This window comes from Dendrobates tinctorius, unplaced genomic scaffold (assembly GCF_039654945.1).
Source record: "Dendrobates tinctorius isolate UK_male_01 unplaced genomic scaffold, ASM3965494v1 ptg000003l, whole genome shotgun sequence".
In the NCBI taxonomy this organism is placed as follows: domain Eukaryota; kingdom Metazoa; phylum Chordata; class Amphibia; order Anura; family Dendrobatidae; genus Dendrobates; species Dendrobates tinctorius.
The window spans coordinates 67625201-67637251 of record NW_027361671.1 but is presented as its reverse complement, the minus strand read 5'-3'; the positions used below and the strand labels follow the sequence as shown (position 1 = coordinate 67637251).

At 45.6% G+C, this 12051-nt stretch overlaps 1 protein-coding gene and 1 long non-coding RNA gene across 2 annotated transcripts in view; one reads left to right on the top strand and one right to left on the bottom strand.

Annotated features, from left to right (window-relative positions):
- The window catches only part of LOC141059309 (uncharacterized), a 125692-nt gene that overhangs the window by 32244 nt on the left and 81397 nt on the right, over positions 1-12051 (bottom strand). The window contains exon 2 of the long non-coding RNA XR_012222415.1: positions 6405-6484. This is a non-coding gene — a long non-coding RNA (uncharacterized lncRNA). The remainder of the gene's footprint in view (positions 1-6404; positions 6485-12051) is intronic.
- Positions 1-12051, top strand: part of LOX (lysyl oxidase) — a 115893-nt gene that overhangs the window by 29771 nt on the left and 74071 nt on the right. The window contains exon 2 of the mRNA XM_073555572.1: positions 8674-8782. Coding sequence (XP_073411673.1) covers positions 8674-8782 — 109 coding nt within the window. The remainder of the gene's footprint in view (positions 1-8673; positions 8783-12051) is intronic.

Here is a 12051-nt window from a genome sequence, read left to right as displayed (position 1 = left end):
GAAGTCATGCACGGTACAGACCAGCGAGGTACAGGAGGGATAAACAGATGGGAGGTCAGACAAAGCAAAAGGTCATACACAAGATATCAGTACAGTACCAGGGAGGAGACAGAGCGGATAATCAGGGCCAAGCAGAGATCAAAACCAAACAGACATAGGAGGTACCAGGCAGAATCCAAAGTGATATCCAGGGAACAGACCGAGTCATACACAGAGAATCAAGCAACCAGAACACAGCACTAACACACTCAGGGGTCACCACACAATGCCAAGGGCAAGAGTATAACTGACAGGGATGGGAGCGTCCTGAGGCTATAAGAAGCCTCCCCCAGAACCAGGGAGAGGCCACAATCATAGCCCCAGGTGTGCAGGTAAGCCTGCATCGGGATCACAACCTTTAACCCCAGAAATGCCAGTCATCAGCACTGGTTCCAAACATTAACACCACGTGTGCGAGTCAAACCCGCACTGAGATCATGACAGTACCCCCCTCTCAACGGGGGCCTCTGGACCCCCAGGCTTGCCCGGGTACTTAGCATGGAAAGCCCGTACCAGGCGATCAGCATGCCTCAACCGGGCCGGTACCCAGGACCTGTCCTCCGGTCCATACCCCTTCCAATGAACCAGGTACTGTACCGACCGCCTTACCAACCTGGAATCTACGATATGACCAACCTCGTACTCCACCTGCCCCTCGACCAAAACAGGAGAAGCAGCAGACTCGGAGTCTCCCCGGACTGCTTCAAAAGGTTTCAGTAGAGATTTGTGGAAGACGTTAGGGATCTTGAAAGAGGGTGGAAGGCACAGCCTATACGCCACTGGATTGATTTTTTCCACAATCTTGTACGGGCCAATGAATTTGGGTCCTAACTTGGCTGACGGAATCTTTAACTTAATGTTTCGCGTGGAGAGCCAAACTTTCTCTCCCACCCGAAACATGGGACCAGGTGTTCGTTTCCTGTCCGCGAAAAACTTATACCTGCCTTGAGACCTGGATATACGCCGCTGGACTTCTGCCCATGTATCTTTTAACCGCTGAACAGAGTCCTCAGCCCCCGGGCACCCCGAATCCAGACGAGAAAACTCACCAAAATGAGGACTGAACCCATAGTTAATCAAGAAAGGGGACCTACCAGTGGATTGACTCACCCGACTATTGAAGGCAAATTCAGCCAACGGCAGTGCATCGCACCAGTCACTCTGTCTAGCAGAGGTTAGACACCTGAGGATCTGTTCCAGGGACTGGTTATTGCGCTCCGTCTGCCCATTGCTCTCAGGATGGTATGCAGACGAAAAGGACAGAGACATACCTAATTTTTTGCAGAAAGCACACCAAAACTTAGCCACAAACTGCACACCACGATCAGACACCACATTCAGGGGTACCCCATGCAACCGGATCACATGCTGCACAAACAACCTGGACAACGTCTCAGCTGACGGTAGTGCGGACAGGGGTACGAAATGAGCCTGCTTAGAAAACCTGTCCACCACTACCCATACCACTGTATTACCCTTAGATGGAGGGAGATTGGTAACAAAATCCATGGATAAGTGAGTCCATGGCCTCTCGGGCACTGCCAAGGGTATCAGGTCCCCTGCCGGCCGGCTATGAGAGCTTTTAGAACGAGCGCAGACCCCACAACCAGCAATGAATTTTTTTTATGTCCGAACCAAGGGTAGGCCACCAAAAGATCCTAGCCACCGCCAGACGTGTGGCTGAAATACCAGGGTGAGCACTCAGCTTGGATTCATGGAACTCCTGCAAGAGTTTCAGGCGAAGTTGCTCTGGGACAAACAACTTCCCCTCCGGCTTGGCCGCCGAGGCCTGCGACTGGGCCCCCTGAATCTCCCGTTCCAATTCAGATGAGACCTCTGCTATCACAACCCCAGAGTGAAGAATGGAGGACGGTGGCTCAGGGGGCGACACCGGCTGAAAACTGCGTGATAAGGCGTCAGCCTTGACATTCTTAGACCCTGGACGAAATGTAATTGTAAACTGAAAACGGGAAAAAAAAAGTGACCAACGGGCTTGTCTGGGCGTTAGTCTTTTAGCAGACTCAATGTACGACAAATTTTTGTGATCCGTGATCACCGTAACCGGGTGACTGGCCCCCTCCAAAAAGTGCCTCCATTCTTCAAACACCAATTTGACCGCAAGAAGCTCTCTATTGCCTACGTCGTAATTTCTTTCCGCAGCAGAGAACTTCTTGGAAAAGAAAGCACATGGCCTGAGGTTGGTTAGAGTGGCAGTCCCTTGGGACAACACCGCCCCCACCCCCACCTCAGAGGCGTCCACTTCCACGACGAATGGTTTGGACGGATCTGGCTGCACTAACACAGGAGCAGACATAAAACATTTTTTCAGCGTCGCAAAGGCCTCTTTTGCGAGCGAGGACCAATTTCTCACATCCGCACCTTTGCATGTTAGATCCGTGAGAGGTTTGACCACTTGCGAAAACCCCCGGATAAATTTGCGGTAATAATTGGCGAACCCCAAGAAGCGCTGAAGACCCTTAAGATCTCGGGGTTGCACTCAATCCGCAATGGCCTGCACCTTCTTGGGGTCCATGCGAAAACCCTCACCGGATACAATTAACCCCAAAAAGGACAACTCTTGTACACAGAATACACATTTTTCCAATTTAGCATACAAATGATTTTCTCTCAGCCTTTGGAGCACAGTTCGTACATGTTCCAAATGAGAATACTTGTCGGGGGAATATATCAAAATATCATCTAAGTAGATAACGACAAAACGACCAATGAGATCCGAGAATACCACGTTGATGAAATTCTGAAATATGGCAGGGGCGTTGGTAAGACTAAACGGCATGACTAAATTTTCAAATAGTCCCTCGGTCGTGAGGAACGCGGTTTTCCATTCATCCCCCTCTCGGACCCTTATCAAATTATATGCCCCCCGAAGGTCCAGTTTAGAAAACCACTTTGCCCCTGATAGTTGGTTACATAAATCGGGAATCAACGGAAGGGGGTACGTATTCCGTACAGTAATTTGATTAAGCTCCCGGAAGTCGAGACAGGGACGTAACCCGCCATCTTTTTTCTTTACAAAAAAGAAACCTGCCGCCACAGGTGAGACTGAAGGACGTATGTGTCCTTTGCGCAGACTTTCAGTAATGTACTCCTTCATAGCCAAGCGCTCAGGACCGGACAAATTAAACAGACGGGCTTTGGGTAATTTAGCCCCCGGGACCAGCTCAATAGCGCAGTCAAAGGGTCTATGTGGCGGTAACGTCTCGGCCTCGCTTTCGGAGAATACATCTTCGAAGTCCCGGAATACCTTCCAGCTTGACAGATGATACAGACACAGATTTAACAGGTTCAACCAGCAGTGCAGATTTATCATACAACTCAAAACCATTAAACCCCCATTGTACAATCTCCCCCGTTTTCCAGTTAATAACTGGGTTATGGTGTTGTAACCAGGGCATGCCCAACACCAACCCTGCAGGTAGATTGTCCAGCACAAAACAACTTATGTTTTCCACATGAGTAGCGCCCACTCTGAGCGAAAACACATCAGACATAAAGCGAATTCCCTCCTTAGTGAGGGGAGATGAGTCAATGGCCATCACCTTGATCGGAACCTCGAGCCTAACTGTCCCTATCTTGCAGTGTGTGACCAATTGGGAGTCAATAAGATTAATAGATGATCCGCAGTCCACGAAGGCTGTAGAGGAAAAAGAACTACCGCCCACAAACAGTTCCACAGGCAGTACTACTTTAGAAAACGAGGAAAATGGTACCTGAGGGTCTGAGCAGCCTCCCCGTTGACTACCCAGACCTAGTCGTTTCCCGCCGACCGGGTTTGAAGACGGGCAATTCGGGCACTCCCTTTTCCAATGTCCCGTTTTACCGCAGTAAAAGCATAACTGCTTGTCCTTCCGGCGTTTCCTCTCCGTATCCTTCAGGGAGAGGGCGCCTACATCCATGGGCTCAGGGGCAGTCTCTTTTCCACTGGGGAATAATGGAGTATCCACCTGCATCACCCCTCTGGCCCGCAGCCTGCGGTCCATCCGGACGGCCTGGGTCATGGCGTCCTCGAGAGAGTTAGGTGGGGGATGTAACGCCAAGGCATCCTGCAGCCGCTCGGACAAGCCTCTGCGAAAGAGTCCTCGGAGTGCAGCGTCGCTCCAAGAGACCTCTGCCGCCCAGCGGCGGAACTCAGAACAAAACCACTCAGCTGAGTGTTTCCCCTGACAGACACTCATCACCATGTCCTCTGCCAATCGCACTCGGTCAGGTTCATCATAAATGTGCCCGAGGGCCTCAAAGAATGCGTCCACTGACATACGTTCAGGAGCAGAGGAAGACAGTGAGAAAGCCCATGCTTGCGGAGCCCCCCGAAGTAGGGAAATAATGACCCCCACCCTCTGGATCTCATCCCCGGAGGAGCGGGGCCTTAGAGAAAAAAAAAGCTTGCATCCTTCTCTGAAAGACCTGAACTCCTTTTTATCCCCTGAGAAAAGGTCTGGTAATTTGACCGGAGATTCAGGGGACGCTAATGATACATCCCTACCCCCAGAACCAGAAGCCCCTACCATCGACAGCCCCCTGCACAGTAACCACCAACTGTTGCTGGGTCTGGGCCATCGTGCGTTGTTCCACATTGACCTTATGGAACATTTGGGTCAGGTGCTTGACCTGATCAGCCAAGGCTTGTATGGGATCCATGAGGATAACACACACTTTTTTTTTTTTTTTTTTCTTCAGAAAAAAAACAAAAAACAAAACTGAATTGGTCAGTTATAATGTCAGAGACACCGCACTACACTTGCTCATAGAGCCAGTGCACGTGTCCTGAGTACAGAAGCAGTGCTAAGAGTTACCTGGGGAGCAGGGCAGCAGAGGTGACAAAGCGTGCTTCAACTAATAGTGTCAGAGAAGCCAGAGAACTCAGATTATGGCAAAGCAGAAGTCATGCACGGTACAGACCAGCGAGGTACAGGAGGGATAAACAGATGGGAGGTCAGACAAAGCAAAAGGTCATACACAAGATATCAGTACAGTACCAGGGAGGAGACAGAGCGGATAATCAGGGCCAAGCAGAGATCAAAACCAAACAGACATAGGAGGTACCAGGCAGAATCCAAAGCGATATCCAGGGAACAGACCGAGTCATACACAGAGAATCAAGCAACCAGAACACAGCACTAACACACTCAGGGGTCACCACACAATGCCAAGGGCAAGAGTATAACTGACAGGGATGGGAGCGTCCTGAGGCTATAAGAAGCTATCCCAGAACCAGGGAGAGGCCACAATCATAGCCCCAGGTGTGCAGGTAAGCCTGCATCGGGATCACAACCTTTAACCCCAGAAATGCCAGTCATCAGCACTGGTTCCAAACATTAACCCCACGTGTGCGAGTCAAACCCGCACTGAGATCATGACACCTACTATAGCTTCTCACTCTGCTAGTCAGCACCCTGCTCTACACTGAGGAGAGGCTAAAACTGAAACATAGTTCAGAGTCTTTTCCTTTTGTATATTACGGTATGTGCACACGTTGTGGATTTGCTGCGGAAACGCAGCAGTTTATTTTCCGCAGTATGTCAATTCTTTGTGTGGATTCTGTAGCATTTTTACACCCATTCCATTATAGGAATCTGCAGGTGAAAAAATGCAGGCGAAATCCGCAATAAATCTGCAGGAAATTCGCAGGAAAAACGTGCGGCTTTTGACCTGCGGATTCTGCCAAAATAAGCAGATTCCACGCTGAAAAATCCGCACAGCAATCAGCAACGTGTGCACATACCCTTAAAGGGAACCTGTCAGCGGGATTGTGCATAGTAACCTACACACAGCGTCAGGTCGGCGCTGTTATACTGAATAAATTGATACCTTTGTTGATGAAATCCGCAACTAGGAGCTGGCGGACGCGTTTGCGCAGTAACATCTATCGGAACGCGATAGATGCTAATGCGCAGACGGCGCCATTTTGATGGTGATTTTTGTTTCTTTTCAACCGCAAGATAATAGGCACTAACTGACAAGTGATAGTGCGCAGGCACCGACATTTTAATGAAGTGATATGCTTTTTCCAAATACACACATTAGTATATTCATTATGCAATCTAGGGGGCAGGTCAGTGAGGGATCAGTGACCTGTCAGCAGTGTGCATTATGAATATCTAATCAGAGCACCACATACACCAACCGCACTTTAGGGCACAAGAATCTCATTAACTAAAAACTAAAAATAAGGATTAATAAAGAAGCACAAGACGGATTTTATCAACAAAGGTAACATTTTAATCAGTATAATGGCGCCGACCTGACACTGTGTGTAGGTTACTATGCACAATCCTGCTGACAGGTTCCCTTTAAGATTTCTAGAATTATTCCAAGGAACTTCAAGATGTCGGGCATTGACTTACAGGACAGGTATCTCCAATAAGTAGCAGTAAAGACATAGATTTTCTTTTTTTCTGGAGGAGAACTATTTGGCACAATCCACCTGAAATACACCAAGGGATTTAGTTAATCATGAATTAAAATACACTTGCAATTAGTAAGGGTAATAATATGGAAAATATAAGACTTTGGTTGGTTACCATTGTGAATGATCAGTGTTGACATCATGAGGTCATAGTTGCTAATTCAGCTAGTCTCATTAATCTTATGATCAAAAGACATTTTTACAGTCCTGTCAGAATGATACGCCCATCCACTTAACAATGGAGTAGAGTAATTGTCTGCTGTAGAAAAATATTTCTTGAAGAAATCAGTTTTCATGTTTTTGATAGGTAGCTTATAAGAGGGTGCTTATACTGTATACCCCCACTGTATTTCTTTTAGAAGGAACGCAAGGTTACCCATGACTCTTCTCATCTGTTAGAGAATGCATAACGTATGTTGGATGTTTATACAAGTGGAAGCAACAGGAACTATTCCCTGACATTCCTCCTACACCTTTTATAAAACATCTGGAAGTGAATTGTTATCATATTTTTATAAAAAGTTAAAGTTTTTGAATTTACTTGATTTGTACTTCATTACAACTGCAAAGGGCAAAATTAGGATCAAATCAGATCCATAGAATTAACAATCTCATTTAAAGGGGCTGTCCAGTTCTGTGGTGCCAGTATCGGGAGCAGCGGGCATGTTATCACAAATATACAATATGCATACTGTACATGCGGTCACGAGGACTAGACGTCTTCGGCCTTGTCCAATGCAATGAGAATCATAACACCCAGTTGTGAATTTATGCTTATATATTTCTATGAGGAATAACAGATGACTGGTACAACACATAGTTCTAAGAAAATATCCTCAAAAAATGCTCTTTCATGGTGAATACAAGTACTAACTAAAAATATATATATATAAAACAGAGGACAGGTCCTCTTTAAGCCATACATAGAAACTTTTTATCTTTATCAGCACACCTATTTATGCAATTGTTGTAGTTCTGATAGTAATTTTCTTAGAGACACCAATTACATTTTAGACTTAAGGTCCCGTTACATTTAGCGATGCACCAGCGATCCCGACAACGATACGACCCGGTCAGGAATGCTGGTGCATCGCTAAATGGTCGCTAGTGAGCTGTCAAACAGGCAGATCTCACAGCGATGCAGCAGTGGTCGGCGGTCATTACTTACCTGTCACACGCAGCTCTACTGACGTCTTCCGCCTGCGTCCATGAGTTGCTTGTCGGCACCAGCAGGAAGCCGCCGATGAGAAAATGGACCATCCCGTTATCGCGCGATCAGCGATATCCAGCGGGGGGGCCGGTCGGAGGTAAGTGTCACATGTAGCGAGATGGCTAGCAATATCGCTGTTGTGTCACAAAATCGGTGACGCTTTAGCGACATCGCTAGCGATGTCGCTATGTGTGAAGGGGGCTTTAAACTATTCCTAGACGGAATCAATTGAAACCTGATATATTGAGCAATAAAAATTTTAGACAATTTCAGTAGTCATAATTTTATCACATTAGAAATAAAAAATTCAACATGTGGAACAGAACCAAATACTGATATTTTGAGGATACAGAATTTTGCCCATGAATCCCAGGAAGAATATCCGAAATGGACCAAGTGGTGGCATCATACCACTAAGTATATTTTCTTTTAGTAAATTCATACAAATAGAATTGTTCCTACCTCTGGAATTCTGATCATCCTTATATTTAATGTAGGATGATTTTACTTCAAAGACCTCAAAGACATTTGAGCAGATCCTGTAAGTCACTAGGGAGGGCCTTCATGGATCAGACTGTATTTCAAATAAATCCCTCAATTGTAGTGATATTTGAGAAATTTAGAGCCCAAGTCAACACTTTAAATACTTTGTTATGTACCTCAACTCATTCCCAAATTATTTTTCTGAGTGTGGTAGGGTCCATTGCCCTGGGGAAAGAGGCCACTGTCAGTAGTGAATTCTGCTGTCATAACCACGTGTACTTTTTAGACATTTTTTGGGGGAAGGGGAGTGGTAGATGCTTTGATTCAGTTATCTTACAATCCTGGCATTGTCAAATTCACCAATTTTTCTAGAATTCTTATTTTTAATTCCCTATCTCATGATCTTCTTTGGTGGTCATCTCAAAAAAACATTCATTACCTTATTTATAAAACCTTTGCATTCTTATATGGTAACTAGATACTGTAATATTGAGTAATGTTTTCCTCTCCCTAGGGCTCCCAGACTTGGTTCCAGATCCCTATTACATCCAGGCCTCCATTTATGTGCAAAGAATGTCAATGTACAGCTTGAGATGTGCAGCGGAGGAGAACTGCCTTGCAAGGTCAGTCTAACATTTTTGTACTTGGGTGGTCTTATTCAATTTTGGTAACTAAAAATTAAAGGAAAAGGCCAAGACATGCTTGGCCTCTATCAGCGGTTTACCTCCCAAGTGAAAAAAAGGACCAAGAGTGTTGAACTCAAACATGATCCATACTCATTTCCCCATCATCCTCTTTTGGAGGGTAATCAGAATCTATTAGAATGTGGTTTTGGAGATCCTGCCAAAATGTTTCTGATGTGTATGACCAGCAATATTATACTGATTGGGGCAGACATTTTAGATTGCAGTAAGTGCTTGATTTGGGGCTAGCTCTAGAATGATATATCGGGGTAGACTATTTCAAGAGAGTCTAAAATGAACCCTGTTCCATCTGTGCTCTTGTAAAGTTTAAGGTCCTTATGTTCATCAAAAAAAAAAAAGTTTACTCAAAATGTAGCTTAAGGCTCATAACGTGCTTCTAATTGGAATGCGTATAATCTCTTATTTTTATTGAAACATGATTATGAAAAAAAACTTGCCAACATTTGTAAAAATTGGAAAGAAAAATTTCAGTCACAAATTTCATTTGAGAATGCACAACTTAAATTGCTAAAAAAAAAGGTTGACATTGTAGGTTAGTTTCAATTGATAATGCATTTATTCTGGAATATTTTGCATAAGTGCAATAATAAAAAATCATTATTAATTATTAAGTTTCAAAAATGCAGCAAAATTCCTTTAATTTATCACTAGCCGTTTAGATTAAAAAATATTCTAGAAATATTTTGAAAACTACTAAAACGTCAAAGGGGAAAATTGTCCTCAATGAGCACTGGTCGTCGATATAACTAGTCGCTAAGGCTAGTTTCACACTAGCGCTACCAAGCGCAGCGCCGCCGCTAAGCTCCGCCCCGGCCACGCCCCCTCCGGTCAGCTCCTCTTCTGAGCGCATTATTATTAATATGCATTTATATAGCACCATTTGTTCCATGGCGCTTTACATGTGAAAAGGGGAAATATAGACAAGTATAATAAACATGTGTAAGACAAGGGACACACAAGTACATAAGGAGAGGGGACCCTGCCCGCGAGGGCTCACAGTCTACAGCAGGGGTGGGCAATTAATTTTGCCATGGGGCCGCATTAGAAATTGGGTTGGTGTCAGAGGGCTGGACTAATATAATTAACTCAGTTGTACCCAATACTATATATGTATATAGTATACATATCCTATCTTTTCAGAAACAAACAGTATGTTAAACAATGCAAAGATTTACAATACAATGAAAATTGTAATCTTTAAACACAGCTATGTGCTCTCCACAAACTAAGCACACAGCTTTACCTTTGGCTTCAGCAAATAAATATTTAGAAGTCCATTCCTTGTTAAAAACTCTGCATTCTGCATCAATCTTTCTTTTTTTAGCCGACATATTTAAGGGCTATAACAGCTAACCTTGCCTAATTCTTCCAATGGGAGTCTCTGCCCAAGTTTCAGAAGAACGTGGCTGCTGCAGGGGACAGGGGAGGAAGCAAGTGGTATCTGTGTACCACTCCTGTACTGCTCACAGGGGCTTTATTAGGCACTGAGCACTCTACCCAGAGTCCCAGACCCTGGCCTGACGTAAACACCCAGTCCAGACCCAAACACCCAGTCCAGACCCAGTCTAAAGTAATTGATGCTAGCCTTACGTTGCACCAGTGTCACTTGTCTGCTTGCAGCAGTATAGATCACACCACGCCTCCACGCCCGCACGTTTTAGCACAGAGTTGGAGGCGTGATGTATACTGCTGCAAGCAGACACCACCAATGGCATCTATGCAGCCCTCTCTCAGACCACGCCCCCCTCCAGCCTCGACCTGTCAGCGCCGCAGGTCTGGTGTGTGGGCGGTGCGCTGGAGGCAATGTTTCTGTGCCGCTCTCAGGAGGTCGGGGTCCGCTCCGCTCACTGCCGTGCTTGCCGGGACTCCTCTGCTTTCTGCTTTCCTCATGAATGATTCATGAGGAAAGCAGGAACCGGAGAAGTCCCGAACCCCTCCGCAGGCCGGTCACAGGCAGTGGGCGGGCCGGATGCGGCCCGGTGGCCACCCCTTGCCCAGGTCTGGTCTACAGGGATGGGTGAGGATACAGTAGGAGAGGGTAGAGCAGGTCATGCGGTGGTTCAGTAGACCGAGGCATGACGCTGCATGCAACCAGCGTACCCTATATTTAGCGTTGAGTATGCTGGCTTTGCGCTGGTATGGTTTTGCCAGCGCATGCACCCTTTTTGTGCTGCACCGACGTGCGCCAAACGCACTCTGTTGCAGTTTTGTGCGCTCGGTGCAGCACAAAAAGGGCGCATGTGCCGGCAAAACCATACCAGCGCAAAGCCAGCGTACCCAACGCTAAATATAGGGTACGCTGGTCGCATGCAGCGTCATGCGCTCAGAGGAGGAGCTGACCAGAGGGGGCATGGCCAGGGGCGGAGCTTAGTGGTGGCCCTGCACTGCGCTTGGTAACGCTAGTGTGAAACTAGCCTTAGCCATTTACACTGGGAAATGACCTGGAATAAATATTAATACAAATGATTGTTCAGGTAATTGTCAACCCGTGAACTGTTACCAGCCTACTGGATGCTCTTAGGAAACATGGAATAACAAGACGTTGGCTATTAGAATCAGAAGTGGGCAATTAAATAAACAGGGAAGACAAAGAGAAAACACAGGACATGACACAAAGCATATAATTGGCAAACCACACTGAGAGATATCAGCTATGTAAAAATTTGGATAGGGAGTTTGTTTAAAACCTTAAGCAGATGTTTCATTGCTGTGGACAGAGCAAAAGTAACAGACTAAAAAAAGGTAAAAGCACCTGCAGTACACATGTAGTATGTCCATTTTACATATTGTATGCAGTAGGAGAAATAAAGTGCAGGATATGCGTCACCTGGTAATAAATCTAGAAAAGAAGATATATTTTTAAACTTCTTACTGAAAAGGAGAAGACTGACAAACAGAGGTACAGGACATCTGCAAGCAACATAGGAAAACCTAGGCATTGTCATAAAAATGGCCAAAAAGCCTGTAAGAAATAAAAGGAAACTAAAAAGCAGCCTAAGAGTTGGCTGAAGGAACTTAAATAGAAGAAAAGGCAGCCAAAGTACTGTCTAGAGGAATGGAAATTTGAGATAAAACAAACTCAGGCACGCAAAAAAAATTATGAGTTATAAAAAGCAGGGTGGCAGTAGATGAGAACAGTAAATGTAAAATGTGGCACACAGTGATATATGCTACACAAGAAAAGACAA